The sequence below is a fragment of the Peromyscus californicus genome, unplaced genomic scaffold (genome assembly GCF_007827085.1).
Source record: "Peromyscus californicus insignis strain IS unplaced genomic scaffold, ASM782708v3 Scaffold_7__1_contigs__length_154581171, whole genome shotgun sequence".
NCBI lineage: Eukaryota > Metazoa > Chordata > Mammalia > Rodentia > Cricetidae > Peromyscus > Peromyscus californicus.
Genome location: NW_026294595.1, coordinates 100,154,391 through 100,174,121, shown reverse-complemented (window position 1 = coordinate 100,174,121; position 19,731 = coordinate 100,154,391). Strand labels below are relative to the sequence as shown.

Below are 19,731 nucleotides of genomic sequence, written 5' to 3'. Positions count from 1 at the left end.
CACTGTATTTTATGTACATGGATTTGCATGGGGTTTTTTGAAGACAGATGGCTGAGAGGGTAGACAGGTGTTACATATCTGATCTCTGACATTTTGGAGGCCAGATCCATCATTTGTGGTAACATCTCAAACATTAGGATCTTCCCAGTGCCTGGGACTCCTGGGATTATCATAAGACCTCTCGTTCATCATCTTTTACATAGGGAACACTATTTACCAGTTGTTTTCTTTATAGGAATGTTTTTCAAATCATTTTTTATTGTTTTCCTTTTTTGCTTTGGGGGAATTAATACATAAGGCACAAGGAATAGAGAATTGCAAAGCAGAGCAAAGATTCTATTCATACCCAGGACATGTAGTTCCAGCAGATAGATTCTGTCTGGTACAGTAAGTAGCCACACAGCGTTTTGCAGCAGGGTAAATCTGATTTGCACAGAAGTCAAGCAGGAGTTTCTCAGTACTTTCAGATAAGTTTATTCATTTATCTAGGATGTGCTTGGCTTGGGTTCCCCTTTATTCTCAGTATGATTCCCCTTAGATTTATGTGTGCGCATTCATCCATTCATCCCGTTGATTTTGATTAATAGATACAAAAGGTCTTCAGTGAGTTGTAGAGGGAAGAGACAGGAAAACAGAATGATCAAAGGCTGATAATCTGGTAAACAGATAGGATTAATGTGTGACTTTGTTAATTATTAGATTTAATATACAAATTCAGTTCTTGAATTTACCTGTTGAAGAGAAGCAGTAACTTAGTAAGAATTGATGGAGTTGATAGTTTGCATCTAAAAGTGTTGCTGCCAAAGCACAGAAGCAAAGGCCAGATAAGTAGGTGGGGAAGAGGAGAGTCAGGAGAGGTGTCAGGAGGGTGAGCAGGTCAGGAGATGGTAAGCAGGTGTGGGGCCTGGAGAGTTGGGGAGGGTGAGCAGGTGTGGGGCCTGGAGAGTTGGGGAAGGTGAGCAGGTGTGGGGCCTGGAGAGTCAGGAGAGAATGAGTGACATGGGTTGTCATTGCCACTACCAGATAGAATTAGAAAGATTTAAGAAACAGATGGCCAGATAGAGATGTGTAATAATGCTATGCAGAAAGGTACAGGTCTCTGGGCAGCTGTGTCCTAGATAAGTTTGCTTCCCCATCTCCTCTGTGGAAACTTCTAAGTTGTGCTTGGTTTTCCTTGGGTATGATAGTATCTCAACTTCATTCTTTTAGTTTGTAAGGAATAATGATTTGTGATAGAAAAATACGTAACTTACTTACTCCAGAGAATTAGGGTATGACCCGAATTAGGGTATGTCTACCATCTAAGTTGTCTGTCCGCCTGGGGCTTCTTAGCGTTTGAAGTTGTCAGGTGCTTCCCTTTCACCTCTCATCTCCAGATACTGGACTGAGCATGCCCAGTGATGCTTCATTGTCTCCAGCAAGTCAGAACTCTCCGTACTGTATGACACCTGTGTCGCAAGGCTCTCCTGCCAGTTCTGGCATAGGCAGCCCGATGGCATCGTCAACGATAACCAAAATCCACAGCAAAAGATTTCGAGAGTAAGTTTTTTGTTTTTTTCTCTCAATACTGAGGTCAAACAGTTGAAGGATCTTGGTTGTTCTGAATTTGTATCCTTGTTACCTAGTAAGCAGAGCAAGGTGGAATGCAGGGGTTGGGCTGCTCTTCTCTTGTTTAACAGGGTTTGGGTCTATTTAAAGCAGTTCTGATGTCAGCATCCATGGAATGGGATTTCACAGTAGTAGGTTTTCTTTATCACGTACGGTGTTTCTATCCCAGAATCCTGGCCTCTTACATCAGATGTATATTATAAATGCGTGTTATGTATATGTGCATATAGAATGTAATGTACCGTGGGTTTTGCCCCTTCAAGTACTTTTGGGGTTGGGTTGTGTTTTTTTTTTTTTTTTTTTTTTTTTTTGCATATAATACAGGTACTTTGAAAAGCTTGCTAATCAGTTAATAACATATAATAGGGTTCTTCTCTAAGACCCTGAGTCTGTCACATAAAGCCATGTCATTTTGTTCCTGTTTGTTTTCATTTTGTGCTAGAGATTGAATTCAGGGCCTCTTGCTTCCTGGTCAAGTGTTTGACCACTGAGCAACACAGTCAACCCAAGCTCTTGCTTGTAAGCAAATATGTCTAGGTTTAAGAATTAGGATAATTAGGGAATCACTAATCTTAACTGCTGTGACGTATTTTAGTGTTTGTGTGGATGAAGTGGTTTTACCTTTAAAAATGACTTCTGAAGGAATCCTGGAGTGAGAGTCAGTGTGGTCTGGCAGCCTCTGCCCTGTTCTGCTCGCTCCTCAGCTCTAGCGTTTGAGCAGAAGCCTCTCTTCAGGCTCTGAGCAGCTAATTATATGTCAGGCAGCAGATGTGGAGCAAATGAAACACATGGAGAATAAATTACATATGTATGAAACGAACAGCTTGAAACAGGAAAGAAAATGTAGTTGGATGTTGAATCCTTTGAGTGTTTATGATGGTTAATCTTTCCTCACTCCATCCATTTCTATCTTCTGAAATTGTGTCCTACTTGCTTAAACATTTTCATATAAAATGTGACATTCCCTGGACATGTCTTCCACCGTATGACGTAGACTACCTGCCTCTGGTGGAGGTGAGATAAGAGTTAGGATGGTCGATGGTCCACAAGTAAACTTGGATGACTTCCTCACCCTGCAGTTAAGTGCACAGCGACCACACACTTTGTTTTTCTGATAGAGCCGACATGTTCAGATGACCTCTGATTGCTCTGTTGGATGTAAAAGCCTGTGACTTTTACCCCAAGGCCTCAGTTTACCTATTGAGTTCATCATCCATAACCATAGGTTTTCAGAACCTCTAACTAAACTTATTTTCGTTATTGGAAAGGCTTTCATGGTTGAGACTTATCCAGGCTCAAAGGATGAAGTGTTTTTAGGTTTTTTGGCATGTTTTATAACATTTTTTCTTTTAGCAAAAGGTTTATTGGGTATACTGTAAGGACCAATGGGCTATGCAGTAACAAGAACTGTCCACCGCCTTGATTTTTTTCTTTAATGTAGCCCGTGAAGGGGTGAGTTTCATTATGGCATGTTCATACCTAGGTATCATTATGCTTTGTGCTCATTCATGACCTCCTCCAGCTGCCTCCCTTTCCTATGTCCCACCTTACACTGCTTCACTTTCTGGTCCCAGATAGTCCTCTTCTCACATCACTACATTCCATTACCTTAGCTGGGTGTGATGGCGCACGCTTTTAATCCCAGCACTTCAGAGGCGGAGGCAGATCTCTGTGAGTTCCAGGCCTGCCTGGTATGCATAGTGAGTTCCAGGACAGCCAGGTCTACGTGGTTGACCTGTCTTCAAAAACAAAAACAAACATTTCATTACCTTCTGTTTTCCTCCCTCTTCGATCCTTTTCTACTTTCATGACTTGTACTCCGGTGTGCGCCTGTGCACACACACAAACTTAAATCTAAATTCTACATAAGAGAAAGCATGCAGTGTTTGTCTGAATCTGTTACTTTACTTAGCATAATGATTGCTAGTTCCATCTGTTTTCTTGCAAATGTCTTGATTTTATTTTTCTAGGCAGCTGAATAAAATTCCAGTATATATTAATAAATTTCTATCAATTTCATTTAGCCATTCGTGTTAGAAAGCATCTAGGCTGGTTCCATTTCTTAACTGATAGGATAGTATGGCGATAACATGGGTACACATTGATCTCTTTGCTCTGGTAACTTGGAGTTCTTCAGGTTTACACCCAGGAATGGGATAGCCGAGCCCTGTGTGTGGCAGCTCCGATTTCCATGGTGCTGCACCAGTTCCCACTGTCAGCAGTGTTGGGACTCCTCTTCTCCTAAGCGGATGATTGTTACTAAGAAATTCAGAGAAGCGCATTGCTTTCCTACTAGAGGCACCGCTAGTGTTTATCACAGGGACATAAAAACTGTGACCGCTCAGAAAGCCAGCATTCGGTTTGTATCGTTAGGAAGTTAGTAATTAGGAGCTCGGTAGTACTTCCCTGAGGCAGCCTGTCCTGGACTAAAAGCTCCTTAGTTGAAATTCACAAGCAAAGATAATCAGTATTTCTGTTTTTCTGATTGACGTGTTTAGAAATTGTACAGACTGATGACTTTTTATAAAAATGCCATGTTGGATGTATTCTCCCTCAAAGATATTTCCTAATGTAAGTCTGTAATTACAGGAAATGAATTAGGATGGAATGACCTGGTTCTTTGCTTCCTTGCCAGATATTGTAATCAGGTTCTCTCTAAAGAAATCGATGAATGTGTGACCCTCCTTCTGCAAGAGCTTGTCAGTTTCCAGGAGCGCATCTACCAGAAGGACCCCGTGAGAGCCAAAGCCAGGCGGCGGCTGGTCATGGGGCTGAGGGAGGTCACCAAGCACATGAAGCTGAACAAGATCAAGTGTGTCATCATTTCCCCAAACTGTGAGAAGATCCAGTCAAAGGGTATGTACACTTGCTGCAGAAATGTTTATCATTTCTTCGTTAGCATTGTAGGGAATTGAAACAAGCCCTGCAGCCGGGAACATGTCTGTCTGTACAATACAGTTATGGAATAAATGTTGAGCACGAGAAGTCTTCCAATACCTAAACTTAAGTAGGTGTGATTAAGACAGGATTCTAAAGGGAATCCTTATGTGTGAACGGTGGTTAAGTATGTATGTTGAGCCCCCAAGTGTCTGTCTCCTTACTGTGACCAAACCAGAAGTAGTCAGGTGCATCACTTTGCATCTGTAGGTTCTTCTCTGAAAACTTTACATAACCTTTCTTTAATGATTTTTCCTCTTTAAAAACAATTAGAAAAAGCTGGGCAGTAGAAGCACATGCCTTTAAACCTAAAACTGGAGAGGCAGAGGCAGTCAGATCTCTGTGAGTTTAAGGCCAGCCAGGTCTACAAAGCAAATTCCAGGACAGCCAGAGCTACACTGAGAAACTCTGTCTCAAATAAATAAATAAATAAATAAATAAGTAAATAAATAAATACAGAAAAAAGGTAAAGATATCAACTTCTGCTTATGGTGGAGATTTGTCTCCTAGAAACCAGTGGTTACATAGTATCTGAGGGAGGGTTTTTATTGCTGTGATAAAACACCATAGCCAAAATCAGCCTGAGGAGGAAAGGGTTCGTTTCACCTTACATCTTATAATTCATCATTCGGGGAAGTCAGGACAAGAACTCAAGGCAGGAGGCTGGAGACGGGTGCTGATGCAGATGCCATGAAGGAGTGCTGCTTACTGGCTTGCTCCTCCCCATGCTTTCCTTAGCCTTACCTTCTTAGAGAACCCAGGACCACCAGCACAGGGATGTCCTCACCCAGTGTGCTGAGCCCTCCCACATGAATCACTAATTAAGAGCGTGCGCATTGGCTTACCCAGAGACATTTTCTTAATTGGGGTTCCCTCTTGTCAAATGACTCTGGCTTGTGTCAAGTTGACATAAAGCTATCCAGCACACACAGAAAGGCTCTTGGTGAGCTAGCACGTGAGTACATCACCTGGTATGCAGCCCTGCTTGACGTGGTGGTGGAGCAGGCAGATTGAGGCGTCAGTAGCAGTGGTAGACTTTGTACAGAGAAAACACCAATGCCACCTTGTTCATCTGTCTCCCTAAATATGGGCAGTTGTTCCTGGAGCTTAGACTGTGAAAAAAAGAATTATCTCCTATTAACCATTTCAACTAATCTTTCCATAATAAATGTTTGTTGCATTGAAACTTGATTCCTGCTCTACTAACCCTTCTAGATAGGGAAAATAAAATACTGGGTTTGAAGGAATTTGGGATTTAATTTTGAAGAAAGACAGTGTGTGTGTGTGTGTGTGTGTGTGTGTGTGTGTGTGTGTGTGTGTGTGTGTGTGTGTTACAGTTCAAGTAAGACATTGCTTTGCTGCAGTATTCTGTTTTTTAGCCTGGTTAGCTCCGACGTGAAGGTGATTGAATGGATGCCTCTCCACGTTGATTTCCTTAGGTGGCCTGGATGAGGCCCTCTACAATGTCATAGCCATGGCCCGGGAACAGGAGATTCCTTTTGTGTTTGCCCTTGGAAGGAAAGCTTTGGGACGCTGTGTGAACAAGCTGGTTCCTGTTAGTGTTGTGGGAATCTTCAACTATTTCGGTGCTGAGGTAAGAAATTAGGAGACAGGATCAGGGAGGTGGTTCAGTCAGTAAATGACCTTCAGTCTGATCCCTGGCACCCGCCTCAAGCCAGGCAAAGTGGTGCACACTTGTCCTCACAGCCTTGGGGAGCCAGAGACAAGGGTCTCTGGGGCCAGTGAGAGAGCCAGTCTAGTAGACGAGATGACTGGCCCTGAGGACACTCCTGCCATTGGCCTGTAGTGTGCATGCGCATAAACACACACACACACACACACACACACACACACACACACACACACACACACACACACACACTTGGGAGGCATACTCTCTTTCTCCGTCCTGTTAACACATGCTAAGAGTGAGTTAGTGACTCAGAGGAGTGGACCAGAGCTTCTTTCTTCAATATTTTCTTCTCCTCCCTTATAGCCTTTAGTTTCTAACTGTTTCTGTCTGTCCTGCTTATAACACCTATTTTAATATCAAAACCATAAATCTTCATGCCTATTTTTTTAGTGGTTTCATTTAAATGCGTGGTTTGTTACACACTACAAATAACACTTGTCATTATTAGTGGTCCATGAAGGGGCTGCTTTTAAACATTCTTCTTCCTCTATAAGAGCAAATAGTAAGCATGTGTTTGGTGGCTGGCTGCAGCATTTCCTGCCCTAGAAGTCAGCACAGTTCTGGCCCTCTGAGCAGCCCAGGGGCACTTTCTGCCATGCTCTGATCCCGACGTCATGGCCGTACCTCGATGAGAATGAAGAAAGCCTGTTGGACTTCTCCCTGTAACACGAATTCCTTTTAATAAAAACCCAGAACCAGATATTGGGGTGAAAGCTGAAAGATCAGAGAAGCAGAGCAAGCCACAGCCACCACCTCTTACCTCACCAACTCCTCAGCCTGAAAGAGCCGTAGTTCCTGTCTCCTCACGCCTTATATACCTTTCTCGGCCTACCATATTACTTACTTCCTATTGCTGGGATTGAAGGCATGTGACTTCCCACATACTGGGATTAAAGGTGTGAGATCTCAAGTACTGGAATTAAAGGTGTGTGTCACCACTGCCTGGTTCTGTTTTTCTCCTAGACTGAGTCAATCTCATGTAGTCCAGGATGACTTTGAACTCATAGAGATCCAGATGGATCTCTGCCTCCCAAGTGCTTAGGATTAAAGGCGTGTGCCACCACTGCCTTGCTTCTGTGTTTAATCTAGTGTCTTGTTCTGTCCTCTGATCTTCAGGCAAATTTTATTTAATACACAATATATTACCACATTTCCAATTGTCTTAAAATACAGTTTTATATATAAAATTCAACATATTCTGTATCAAGCCATGTTTAGAGTCTCTTACTAAACAGGACATTAAAACATTTGCCAGGAATGCCAGGCATAGTGGTGCACACCTTTAATCCCAGTGCTTGGGAGGCAGAGGCAGGCGATCTCTGTGAGTTTCAGGACAGCTGGAGCTACATAGTGAAACCCTGTCTCAAAAAAACAAAACAAAGCCTAGCAATTACAAAAACCATTTCCTGGGCATGAGGTCTTTTTGAATGATGCTCTGGGAAGCACTAGGCTTTGTCGTAGGGGTCGTCTCTTTCGGTGCCTGAGAATGTCATGAGACAGAGCTATTGAAGTGCGGCTGCAGTGCTCTGTAAATACTGCCATTTTATTAAACATAGGACTGCCCCCATTTCCACTCCATTTCACTTCGGGTATCTATCTCATTCATACTGATTTTGTTCTACTGAGGGAGGAGGTTTAGGTTACTCTATTTCCAGGCTCTGTATTCTGTTTTTATAATTTGCCCTTGGCTTGGTAATCATGTTATATTTTAACCATTGTCAGGCCCTAACCATCTATACAAATTAACTTCCTTTTAGCCTCTTTTCAGTTCTTCCCACAAGTGAGCATTGCAGAAAGGTTGGGGTTTTTGTTTGTTTTTTTTGTTTTGTTTGGTGGGTGAAAATAGGGTCTCACTATATAGTTCTGGCAGGCCTGGAATTCACAGAGCTCTGCCTGCCTCTGCCTGGATTAAAGGTATCTATCTGTCAGCACACTTGGCTAGAGGACTTTAAATTCGCTTGGAAACTGCCATCTTCTCTACCCCTGACCACCTCCCTCCACATGCTCATTCCCTCATGTTCTAACCCAAGTAAGACCATCCCTGCCCCAAACCAGCCCTGTGTTTCTCTGCGTCTCCCTTAGTTGTGTTCACAGACTCAGCTAGTCCAAACTGCCCTCCCCTCCCTCACAGAACTGTACCTGTTTTGAGTTCCTCAGTGATGCCCACAGTCAGATGTAATGTCTTCTTTAAAAGCTACAGTGTTGTTAATTGGTTGGTGTTGTTTTGTTTTGTAAAACAAAAAGTTCCAAACCTCTGCAGGTGCCAGTCATACACAAGTTTCTGTAAGAGGAGAGTTGATGCCTGCCGGTCTTACTCTGTGTAGTGAGTGCCGACTCAGGGGGGGGTTGCTGAACCTTTGAAATGTATTGCATTTAGAAGCTACTGTTAGAGTCACCTGTCTCAACCCTGTGAGTATTCATAAGCCACGTGTGTGTTAGGTGCATTTTGTAAGGTTCTGTGGTTTACTAACTGTCCAAATTTCATCAGGACTAAAAATGTAAAAAACTTAATAAAAAAAATGACTGGTCACAGAGGAACCTCTGTCTCTTTAGAGCCTGTTTAATAGACTGGTGGAGCTCACCGAGGAAGCCAGGAAGGCCTATAAGGACATGGTTGCTGCAACAGAGCAGGAGCAAGCGGAGGAAGCCCTGAAGAGCGTGAAGACGGTGCCTCACCACATGGGCCACTCCCGGAACCCCTCTGCGGCCAGCGCCATTTCTTTCTGCAGCGTTATTTCTGAGCCCATTTCCGAAGTGAATGAAAAGGAGTATGGTAAGATGTCCCATGCTGTTTTAAGTGAAATAATTAAGTGGCCCAAACCACTTTGTATATAGTCTTCCATTGTATTTCTTGTTTGTTTTTATCCTTTTTTTTTTAAAGTCTGGCCTTGAACTCACTGTGTGGATAAGGGTGACCTTGAACTTCAGATACCTCCCACCCCCCAACCCCATCTTTATCTCCCAAGTTCTCAGATTGCTGGTGTGTTCTACCACACACAGTTCATAAAACACTGGGGAGCAAGCCGAGAACTCCATGCAAACTAAGCAAGAACTCCATCAACTGAGCCACATCTCCAGCCCATGTATTCTTATTCTTGATTATTATTATTTGGCTTAAAATTTAGTTTAATAAAAGACACATAGAATAAATAAAAATAAAGTAAAAAAATCAGTTTAAACATTATTATTAAAAATAGAATATTTGGCTGGGCATGGTAGCACACGCCTTTAATCCCAGCTCTTGAGAGACAGAGACAAGTGGATCTCTATGAGTTCCAGGGCCAGCCTGGTCTACATAGCAAGTTCCAGGACAATCAGGGCTACTGAGACTGCCCTTTTAAGACCCTGGAATTTAATCACATTTTGTCTTAGTCACTTGTTCCATTGCTGTGAAGAGACACCATGACCATAGAAACTTATATAGGAAAGCATTTAGGTGGGTGCTGGCTTACAGTTTCAGAGGTTAGTCCATTATCATCATGGTGGGGAGCATGGAGGCATGCAGGCAGGTATTAAAGCAGTAGCTGAGAGTTACAACCAGGTCCATAGACAGAAAGACTGACAGACACTGGGCCTGGTGTGGGCTTTTGAAACCACAAAACCTTCCGACAGTGACACAGTTCTTCCAAAAGGCCACACCTCCCCTGAGGCTTCTGGCTGGGCAGCGGCGGCACACACCTTTCGTCCCAGCACTTGGGAAGCCTTAGTTTGTGTTTTTAACATTCTACCTAAGAAATAATGCTAAATGCTAAACCTCTCTTTAGGAAAAAGAAAAGCTGATGGAAGGAAATGCAAATGTGTCTTTAAGGCTTTATTTTTCATAATTAAATATATATGAAATAATAACTTATTTCTAATTTTTAAAATTATATTTATTGTGTGTGTTTGTGCATGATAGGCTGTGGCACACCTATGCCATAGTATGTTCGATGGTGTTAGAGTACAGTTTTGTGGAGTCACTTCTTCATGGTTTCCAGGGATTAAACACAGGTTATCAGTCTTTAATAGCTATTTTTAAAGATGTTATGTAGTGCCGGGCGGTGGTGATGCACACCTTTTTTTTTTATTTTCAACACAGGGTTTCTCTGTATAGCTTTGTGCCTTTCCTGGAACTCACTCTGTAGCCCAGGTTGGCCTCGAACTCACAGAGATCCACCTGCCTCTACCTCCTGAGTGTTGGAATTAAAGGCATGTGCCACCACCGCCTGGCCTGGTGATGCACACCTTTAATCCCAGTACTTGGGAGGCAGACGAAGTTGAATCTCTGTGAGTTCAAGGCCAGCCTGGTCTACAGAGCAAATTTCAGGACAACCAAGGCTACACAGAGAAACCCTGTCTCCCCCTCTCCCTCCAGATTGTTATTTACTGTGTGGCAGCCACAACAGATGTGGTGGGAGTGAGGGAGGAATGAGGAGGATGGAATAGCAAACAGGAAGTGCTTTTGAATGGTTATGTAAAGTGCGGTGGGTTCAGTCAGTGGACATCTGTCTCCATGTCAGGAAGGAAGGCTCCAAGGAGTGGCCATCAGGACTTCCACAGAGCAGTGTATGCTGAGGCATGGCTTATCCTATGATGACTGCAGGGGCAGTAAGGATTTAATGATACTCGGGGTAGCTTGCATGGTCGGGGGTGGGGGTGGGGGGCAGGATGCAATGGGACCAGAAAGACAGGTAAGCAATGTCAGGTCATAAGGGGCTCAGAAGAACTGAGGAGTCTGCCTCTTGTCTTAAGGACACCCAAAGCCAGTCGGAGATAAAGCCAGCTTGCAAAATAAGCTAGGGACATACAGCGAGTGGACGGAGAGATTGAGGCCTGGGTTAAGACAGCAGTGACCAGATGTAGTTTTTGAGCTAAGTGGTACAAAGGAATGAGTTTGATGGGATAGAGGCGTAGAATAAAGAAGAAAGATAGGCCAAGGTTTACCAACCGGGTTCTTGTGCTTTTACACTGTGAAGGATTGTGTTAACTAAGGAGGTGAACATGTAGGAGGGTGGACTGCCTCCGTAGTAGGAGTGAGGGTCGGAGGGTCTGGCCTGTGCTGAAGCAGCTGCAGGGAAGGAAGGCTGGTTGGTTGTTTCCCTTTCTGTATCCCCTGTCCTGACGAAGTGCCCAGTACTGTCTGCACTGATGTGTGTGTAGCGGTGGCCAGTAAAGCTGATATGTATTGGGTGTGGTTTTCTCTTTTCACTACAACATGATGATGGTATTTATTACTCCTGTAAAGTGCAAATGACTACAAGATAATTGGATATTGTTATTTAAAAAATAAACCTGGAGAAGAGGGAGAGCCGCACTCATCCTGGAGTCCTAGTCGGTAAAGATGATTTTGTCAACGCTGTTGTATAACACACTGTGTAAGCCGAGTTACATGTGTTATAAGTCAGATTTTCTAGACGCTAGAAATACATGTTAGATTGGTTGTGTATAAATGAAACCTATGACCCAAATTGTAGCTGATGTGCTTTTCCAAACCCTTGAGGTGAGAATTTTTTTGTTGGACATCTTGGCTGTAATGCCTGTGAGTTGGGGGTCCTTGAAGTCAGCATAGCTGTAGAGGACATGAACACCGAGAGTCAGTGCTCTGGCTTTCATTTGTAGGTTTTACATCTGAGCATCAGTAGCTCTGCTGCATATGGTCTTTTCCTTCTGGACACAGTGGTGCATTCTGTATCTTAGTTCTTCATTTGAAGGCACATTGCTCTGAACATTTTTATAACATTTAAACTCATTGTAGAACAAACTGTTTGTCTCACTAAGTTGCTGAGCCAGCAAATTTCTGTAGGTTATTCCTGCCTCTTATTGTGGTGTAAGTTCCATGATTCTGAAACAGTGCTTCTGATTCTCAAAAATGTGTTCCTATTTGTAGAAACTAATTGGAGAAGCATGGTCGAGACTTCAGATGGCTTAGAAACATCAGAGAACGAGAAAGAGCTTCCCTGTAAGCACGGCCCTTCTGAGAAGCCCAGTAAACTTGCACTCGACACAACCCTTGTGAGTAAGCAGCCGCCGCTGGCTGCGGGCAGCACTACCTCAGCGCCAAGCCAGGGGAAAGCCGTAGGTGACAAGGATGACCTGAAGCCAGATGACCTGGAGTGGGCCTCCCAGCAGAGCACAGAGACGGGCTCCTTGGATGGCAGTTGCCGAGATCTTTTGAATTCCTCCATCACCAGCACCACCAGCACGCTTGTACCTGGTATGCTTGAAGAAGAGGATGATGAAGAAGAGGAAGAGGAGGAAGATTATACTCATGAACCCATATCAGTCGAAGTGCAACTCAACAGTAGAATTGAGTCCTGGGTCTCGGAGACCCAGAGGACTATGGAAACGCTTCAGCTCGGCAAGGCCCTGCCTGGCTCCGAGGAAGACAACGCAGAGCAAAGCGGAGAGGAATCGGCAGAAGCACTTGAGGGGCTGGAATCGGGGGTGGACAGTGAGACCTGGACCCCTGACCAGCAGCCGAAACCCAGCAACTCTGTGAACAAAGAGCACTCTGACTCCAGTTCTGCTCCCCCAAATCTATAACTCAGGAAGTGTCAGCTGTCTCCAGCTGTGTCTGGCTGCAGCCCTGTATCTGACGCTCCATCTCAACATTTTCCACTGTCCAGTTATTTACTGTGTTTTTAATTCCCAACAGACCTTTTGTAGCTCCTGCCTATTTTGTTACAATCTCTAGCTTCGCTTTTAACTAGTGTCCAAGTCTATTTCTAAGAATTGTGTAGAAAATTCAGACTTCTTTCAACTTACTTTGTACTGAAAAATAATGATTAAAGAAAGAAGACCAAATTCTAAAGAAAAAAATAAACAACTAATGGCTAGTTAAGATGATTTTACAAACTGAAGATTGAGATTATAAGGACCAGTGTTTGATTGCAGACTCCATCTCCTTCAGGATAATTTGTCTGTTGGAGTGGTGTAAGCAGCTTTTGAAAAGTGCTGGAGGGGACTAAAAGTCGAGGGCAGCAAGGCTGCCCAGTGTGCGTATTCAAAAATGGATGCAGGTTTTGCTTGGTCCGCAATGTTTATTTCAGAAGCCACTGGCCATTGTAACCCACAAAAGTCGGGATGGGCTGAAACAGCCTGCAGGAGTTAGGTGAGCTCTGGAGCGTTACCGTGCTGGCCTCGTTGTGGAGAGGGATGGATGTTTGTAAGAGCAGTCACCATGGTGCGACTTGCCAGGTTCTATCTAACATTTGCCTCTTACCTCAGGAATGCTCTTGTACATAGTATGTAAAGTTAGGCAGACGATGACAGGTGACTAGTGTACAGGTTTGTATTACCATAGCACTTCCCGTGGACACCGGAAGCAAGGCTATCCTGCTGTGTTCTACTGCTTGCTTTTGCTTTAGGACCCTCTTGTTTTGAGGCATGGATCTGTTTGCATATTCAAACAAATCCACATTGTAAGTCATTTCATCTTTTAAAATGCACCTTCTTCATGGCAAGAAGCACAGTTCCAGGAAGTCAGGAAAGTCCTTTTGCACAGTTTGTGACATGTTCAGGTAAGGCTTGGAAGAAGCTGTAGAAGAAAAGAGAAGGTTATTCTAATTGTGCAGATCCTTCAGATGATTTATCATATGCAAGCATATGCAGAAATTAATTTTATTCATGGTTATTTATCTCTACCCTTCTCGACTGTGTGTGTGTGTTTGGAAGAATCTTAACTTAATGAGCTGTTCCGTTTGCTGTCCAGCTGTCACCAGGATTCTGCTGTCTGCAAGTTTCTATAAGGAGGTGGAAGAATCATACATCACCGTCTTTTGTCTTCATCTCCTCTCCTTTCCCCCAGCTACCAGTACACAGATAGACACATGAGCTTTCTCCCTACGAGCTCCCAGAAGCAGGCACCAGCCACGAGTACTCATCCCTGGTCATGCCATGCAGGACTTTGCCTCTCGGAGACAGGAGACAAGTTAGAGAAAGTCTTTGCTGAAATAATTGGGACCTACTGTGGAGCTCTGAGGTTTTATAATGCTGGAGAGATGAGATCCTTGGCTAATGGCATAGTATTTGCAAATTGTGAAAGTTTAGGAGCATTGCTTTATTTAAAATAAATGTCAGTCAACTTGATTAGTGTGCTAAAGGGGACAGTAGTATACCGTCCAGTCTAAACTGTTGTCCAGTGTAGACTCTAGGCACTAATCATCTGATACTTCAGTTAGACGTAAGGAATGAAGCTGACAGTGTGATTTTCATGGGCCGATTCTTACTGTCTGCATATTTGAAAGCCTTAACTTGTTTAAAGAGATGATAGAGGTTTTGAACGACTGGCAATCTTGAAAGTGGATTTGAAAACTTTTCCTACTTTTCATGATGTTATTTTCCTGTTGATGTCAGTAGTTCAGATCGCTCTTGATCTTGAGGTAGTGGCTTTTCAAAGATTTCTTGTATATTTTATTCTCTTCTGGACGTGGATCATCATTTTAGAGTTTGGACACTTGTACCAAAAGAGAAGTTGAGGAAATCTTGGAAACGCCAGCAACTTACTTTTGCTGTAGTTGTTAGAAGTGCAGTGAGTGCCCTCTCAGAGGCAGTGGCTTTCCTGCCACAAATCTAAGGGACCACAGACTTTATACAGGAAACTGGTCACTTCTAGAGGACAGCCCAAAATTTATCAAAGGAAGTTCTACCATGCTGAATAACCTTAAATACGCATCCGCAATGTCTTTATAATCTGTTTCCTTTGGGTAAATTTGGGGCTGTTGGTGTATATTGAATTCCAGGCTTTAGAGGAGGTATGAGAAATAGGAAAGTCTTATTTTTGGAAGTAGGTGTCATTCACTCTTTGAGACTTAGAAGTAAATCTAATGGTAAGAATACGAGTTTATCGGCACAAGAATTAAAAACTGATTTTTTCCTTAGTGTGTAGATGTAGTTTTACTGGCAATAATTAGTAGTAGACTTCTATCAGTACATGAACTACAGTATAAATTACGCTCCCCTAGTTTGACTCCCTCTTTGGTAGGCTTGCTTGTTGTGAAGATCACTCCTCAAAGGCAGATGTTCATAATAGCTTAATTGGTTTTAATCTTTGTAAATGATGTAATATAATTTCTTTTGACTAAACATGGAAAAATAACATGTGTTATACATTGAAAAGTTTTTACAGGCTTTGACTGGAATCATTTTTGAAGAGACGGTATTTTATATGCTTCCAGTATTTGGAAAAGAATTAGTCAAAAGGAATTCAAATAATTTAAATATTGACAAATTAATATCCAAATAACATACTTGTGTGATTTTTTTAATAACCAGGGGAAAGTGGGGGTGGGTGGGAATTACAATGTGCAAATAAAGAGTGACCTTTGCATTCATTTTCGACTCTTAACACAAAACTGCTAAATCGTAACACATTGTTACTCTTAATACATGTATAAAGTATTACTGTTTGTAAAGCTGCTGTTTGCTTAAGAAATTATCATGTAAGTATTTTCTGTACATTGTGCCAACAGATTAGAACATTAATTTAATTTGCTGAAAGCTTATCCTTTTATTTAATTTTTTTCTGTGGAATATTTTATTTGCAAACATCTTTCCTTCTCCCTTCTCCCTTTCGGCCTTTGTACACATCATAGATTCTGCAGAATCTAAACCCGACCCCTGTTTAATGATAACATTTAAACTTGGTTGGCACATCACACCTTAAAAGTATTTGGGTTTTTTTGTAATTTAATTTCTAAATATACCACCTGAATTTATAATTTAATGTCTTAATTGTAATGCTCTAATAAAAACTAGCAAAATTAGTGGATTATACCAAAAGAGGATTTCTGTGTTCTTTTTCTGTGTGAAGGATAAACATTGTCTCACATTCTGAGGTTAATAACAGCCTTTTTGCACTTTGTAAGTACTAGTGGGGTCTTCTCTGCTAATAAAGTGGTTATTGAAATGCATTCTGATGTCACCCCAGCTCCTTGATCCCCCCTGTGCATGATGACTAAGGATTTGCCTGCCTTGTCGCTTACATTCACACATCTTTGCCAGGATTCTCGTGGAGCAATATCAATCTCTGTGGAGGGGTCCACATGATTTGTGGCACCCACCTGTCTTCTGAGCAGACTGTCCTGGTGACAGACTCCTATAGATCCCTCTTTTCCCTCCATGTGACCCTCAGGGCTCACAGCAGCCATCATGTTGGTGCTGTGGCTGCTCTGTCCTTTCCAGGCAATGCAGTGGTGGAGAAACGAAGAACTAGCCAAGACCCCACAGCCAGTAAGTGGCAGATCTGGAATTCAAACTCTAGCCATGACTTTACTGTTGTGGAATAATCATTTTGTACACTGTGAAGATGTGTCTTTGCCAAGGCGCCTTCTGAATGGCTTAATGAAGAGCTGAATAGCCAATAGCTAGGCAGGAAGAGGTCAGGCAGGACCTCTGGACTGAGAGAAGAGATGATTCTAGGTGCGAGAGAGACAACAGAGGAGAAGGAGAGGAAGCAGGACATGCAGGAGGAGAGGTAAAAGCCATGACCCATGTGACAGCATGTAGCTTGAATTTCTAAATGATCTTATTAAATAAAAAACACGGAGCCAAATATAGGAGTGAAAGCCTTAAATCAGGGAAATAGTGAGAGCCACCAGCCAACCTTAGCTCACCAGCTCTGCAGCTTCCAAAATCCAAGCTACTTCCTGTTTTACCTGCGCCTTTATTGCCTTGCTGTTCTGCCTTCTCATTGGCTGTCTTAGTCCAGCTACCTCACTTCCTTGAAACTGCCTGTCTGTACAGACCTCCAGGTCTCTATGGTTGGTACTAGGATTAAAGGCATGTGTCACCACGCTTGACTCTGTTCCCTAGTGTGGCCACACAGAGACCCTGCCTGATAAGTGATCGGATTAAGGCATGTGCTACCACTGCTCGACTTGTGTTTACTTAAAATGGCTTGCTATTGCCGGGCGGTGGTGGCGCACGCCTTTAATCCCAGCACTCGGGAGGCAGAGCCAGGCGGATCTCTGTGAGTTCGAGGCCAGCCTGGTCTCCAAAGCGAGTTCCAGGAAAGGCGCAAAGCTACACAGAGAAACCCTGTCTCGAAAAAAACCAAAAAAAAAAAAATGGCTTGCTATTTCCTCTAATCTCTAGGCAAACTTTATTTATTAATATACAAATAAAATATCACCACAGTAGATTAATAGAAATGGGGTAATTTAAGCTATAAGAGCTAGCTAGAAACAAGCCTAAGCTAAGGTCGAGCTTTCATAATTAATAAGTCTGCATCATGATTTGGGGGCTGGCGGTCCAAAAAAGTCTGTTCCAATCTACTGTGTCTTAGAGTGCCCAGGTATGCACAGTGCTTCTGGGGCAGTATGGACCTTGAGCAGTGGACTCTGCCGCACTTGCAGATGTCTGTCCCATGAAAACATTGAGAAGATGTAGAAACTTGTCACTTGGTTTTTCTTCAAATTGACCAGAAGAGGGTGTGCATAGCTCCTGAAGACAGTTGAAAGCTGCCCTGAAGTACTATTTTTCTGATGAAAAGGCAAAGGGAGTTGTCTTAGGGTTTTTTTTATTACTGTGAAGAGACACCGTGACCACAGCAACTCTTATAAAGAAAACATTTAGTTGGGGTTGGCTTACAGTTTCAGAGGTTTGGTCCATTATCATCGAGGCGGCCATAGTGGTGTGCAGGCAGATACGGTGCTGGAGAAGGAGCTGAGAGTTCTACATCTTAATCCACAGGTAGCAGAAGCAGTTACGTCACATGAAGCCTAGCCTGAGCATATAAGACCTCAAAGCCCGCCTCCATTGTAGCACGAATCTTAAAAGGTCTTATTAATAAAACAAATCCGGAACCAGGTATTGGGGTGGACACTGGAAGATCAGCGAAGCAGAACAAGCCACAGCCACCTCACCTTGCCACTTCCTCAGCTGATCCTGTTTCCTCAGACTGGAAGCCTCTGTGTCCTCATCTGGAATGAATGTCAGCTGAACTGCTGCTAAAAGCCTAAAAGCTTAACCAGCTCTAGTTCCTGGTTTTCATGCCTTTTATACCTTTCTGCTTCCTGCCATCACTTCCTGGGATTAAAGGCGTGTGTCACCATGTCTGGCTGTTTCCAGTGTGGCTTTGAACTCACAGAGATCTGGATGGATCTCTGCCTTTGGAATGCTAGGATTAAAGGTGTGTGTGCCACCATTTTCTGGCCTCTGTATCTAGTGGCTGTTCTGTTTTCTGACCCCCAGATAAGTTTATTAGTGTTCACAATATATTGGGGAACACAATATCACCACACTCCATAGTGACACACTTCCTCTAACAAGGCCACACCTCCTAGTAGTGCCATTTCCTATGGCCAAGCATTCACAAGTGATCCTATGGAGGCCATACATTTCAAACCACCACAGAAGTATATTAAACAACAGGTCTTCTGCCATGTACTTAGTTCCTACTTTGGCGTGCTATAACTTGGAAACCATGTCCACAGGTGTTTTATTTCAAGAAGGCATTTGGACCATCTTTTGAGTAATGCCCTGTGAGGTATCTAAACCAGAGCAGTTTCAGATCACCCAAGAAAGCAAATACCTCCACAAAGCAAGTCACATGACACATTTGGTTTCTCTGTGTGTTTACACTATGCTGTAGTTTATTGGCTATGTGATAGAATTCTGTCTAAACAATGCATGTGACAATTCCAGAATACTTTATTACTAAAAAAACACCTCCAATGAGCTGTAAGTGGAAAAATGAAACCTTGATGCTGGTGGCTGGTGACAGATCAGTGTTGGTTCTGGTGTGGGGTGCCTATGGCAGTTGTTTACACAGGGCAGTGAAGCCACTGCCTCCTTCGGCTCTCCTTTCACAAAGGTTTCTTTAGCATGTCATGCTGTTGTTTTTGTGGAGTCTGGGATTACTCTCATGAGTGCTAAGCTAGCTCAGCCCCGAGCCACGGCATGATTATATGGCATTTTCGTGGAAAACATGGCAAGTTGGAGTGAATTCTTCTGCTGCTGCTTCTTCAACTGATTCTGAATGTGCCATTTTGTTACCATGGCAGCAGGACTTAGAGCTGCTCTGCCAGGTATCTACTCCCTCTCAGGAAACCACTGCTTTTGCCCGTGTGTAAGAAGTAATTCATTACTGAAGCTTTGTGTGAGAGAGCAGTTCACCCATCTCACTCCAGGGCTGGTTCTGGTTCTGGTTCTTTTGCTATTGCTGCCACATCCACAGTTAACTCTCTGCTGAAGTCTGGAGCCCTTCAACATCACCCACAAGAGCTGGAGTCGAGGCTGACACTTAAAGCCTTCTCCCAGGAGTCCCACTTCTGTATGTGGTGCTGGGGATTGGACCCAAATTCCTGCACACACTAGGCAAATACTCTGTCTGTGAGGCACACCCCCAGCCCATGACTTCCTGATAACATCTGGAATGGTCATTCCCAGAAGGTTTTTAAATTATTTCACCCAGATCCATCAGAGGAATCACTGTCTATGGTGGCTATAGCCTTTCCAAAGATGTATTAGCTTTCTGTTGCTATAATAAGATATTTATGTATAAAGTAAAGAGG

At 43.1% G+C, this 19,731-nt stretch overlaps 1 protein-coding gene across 2 annotated transcripts in view; it reads left to right on the top strand.

The window, feature by feature from the left end:
* Window positions 1-16,128, top strand: part of Secisbp2l (SECIS binding protein 2 like) — a 51,150-nt gene extending 35,022 nt beyond the window's left edge. For both annotated transcript variants that reach the window (XM_052723137.1, XM_052723136.1), the window contains 5 exons: window positions 1,377-1,539; window positions 4,244-4,464; window positions 5,985-6,139; window positions 8,792-9,011; window positions 12,105-16,128. In XM_052723137.1, coding sequence (XP_052579097.1) covers window positions 1,377-1,539; window positions 4,244-4,464; window positions 5,985-6,139; window positions 8,792-9,011; window positions 12,105-12,760 — 1,415 coding nt within the window. In that variant the 3' untranslated portion in view covers window positions 12,761-16,128. The remainder of the gene's footprint in view (window positions 1-1,376; window positions 1,540-4,243; window positions 4,465-5,984; window positions 6,140-8,791; window positions 9,012-12,104) is intronic.
* Window positions 16,129-19,731: the final 3,603 nt, after the last annotated feature.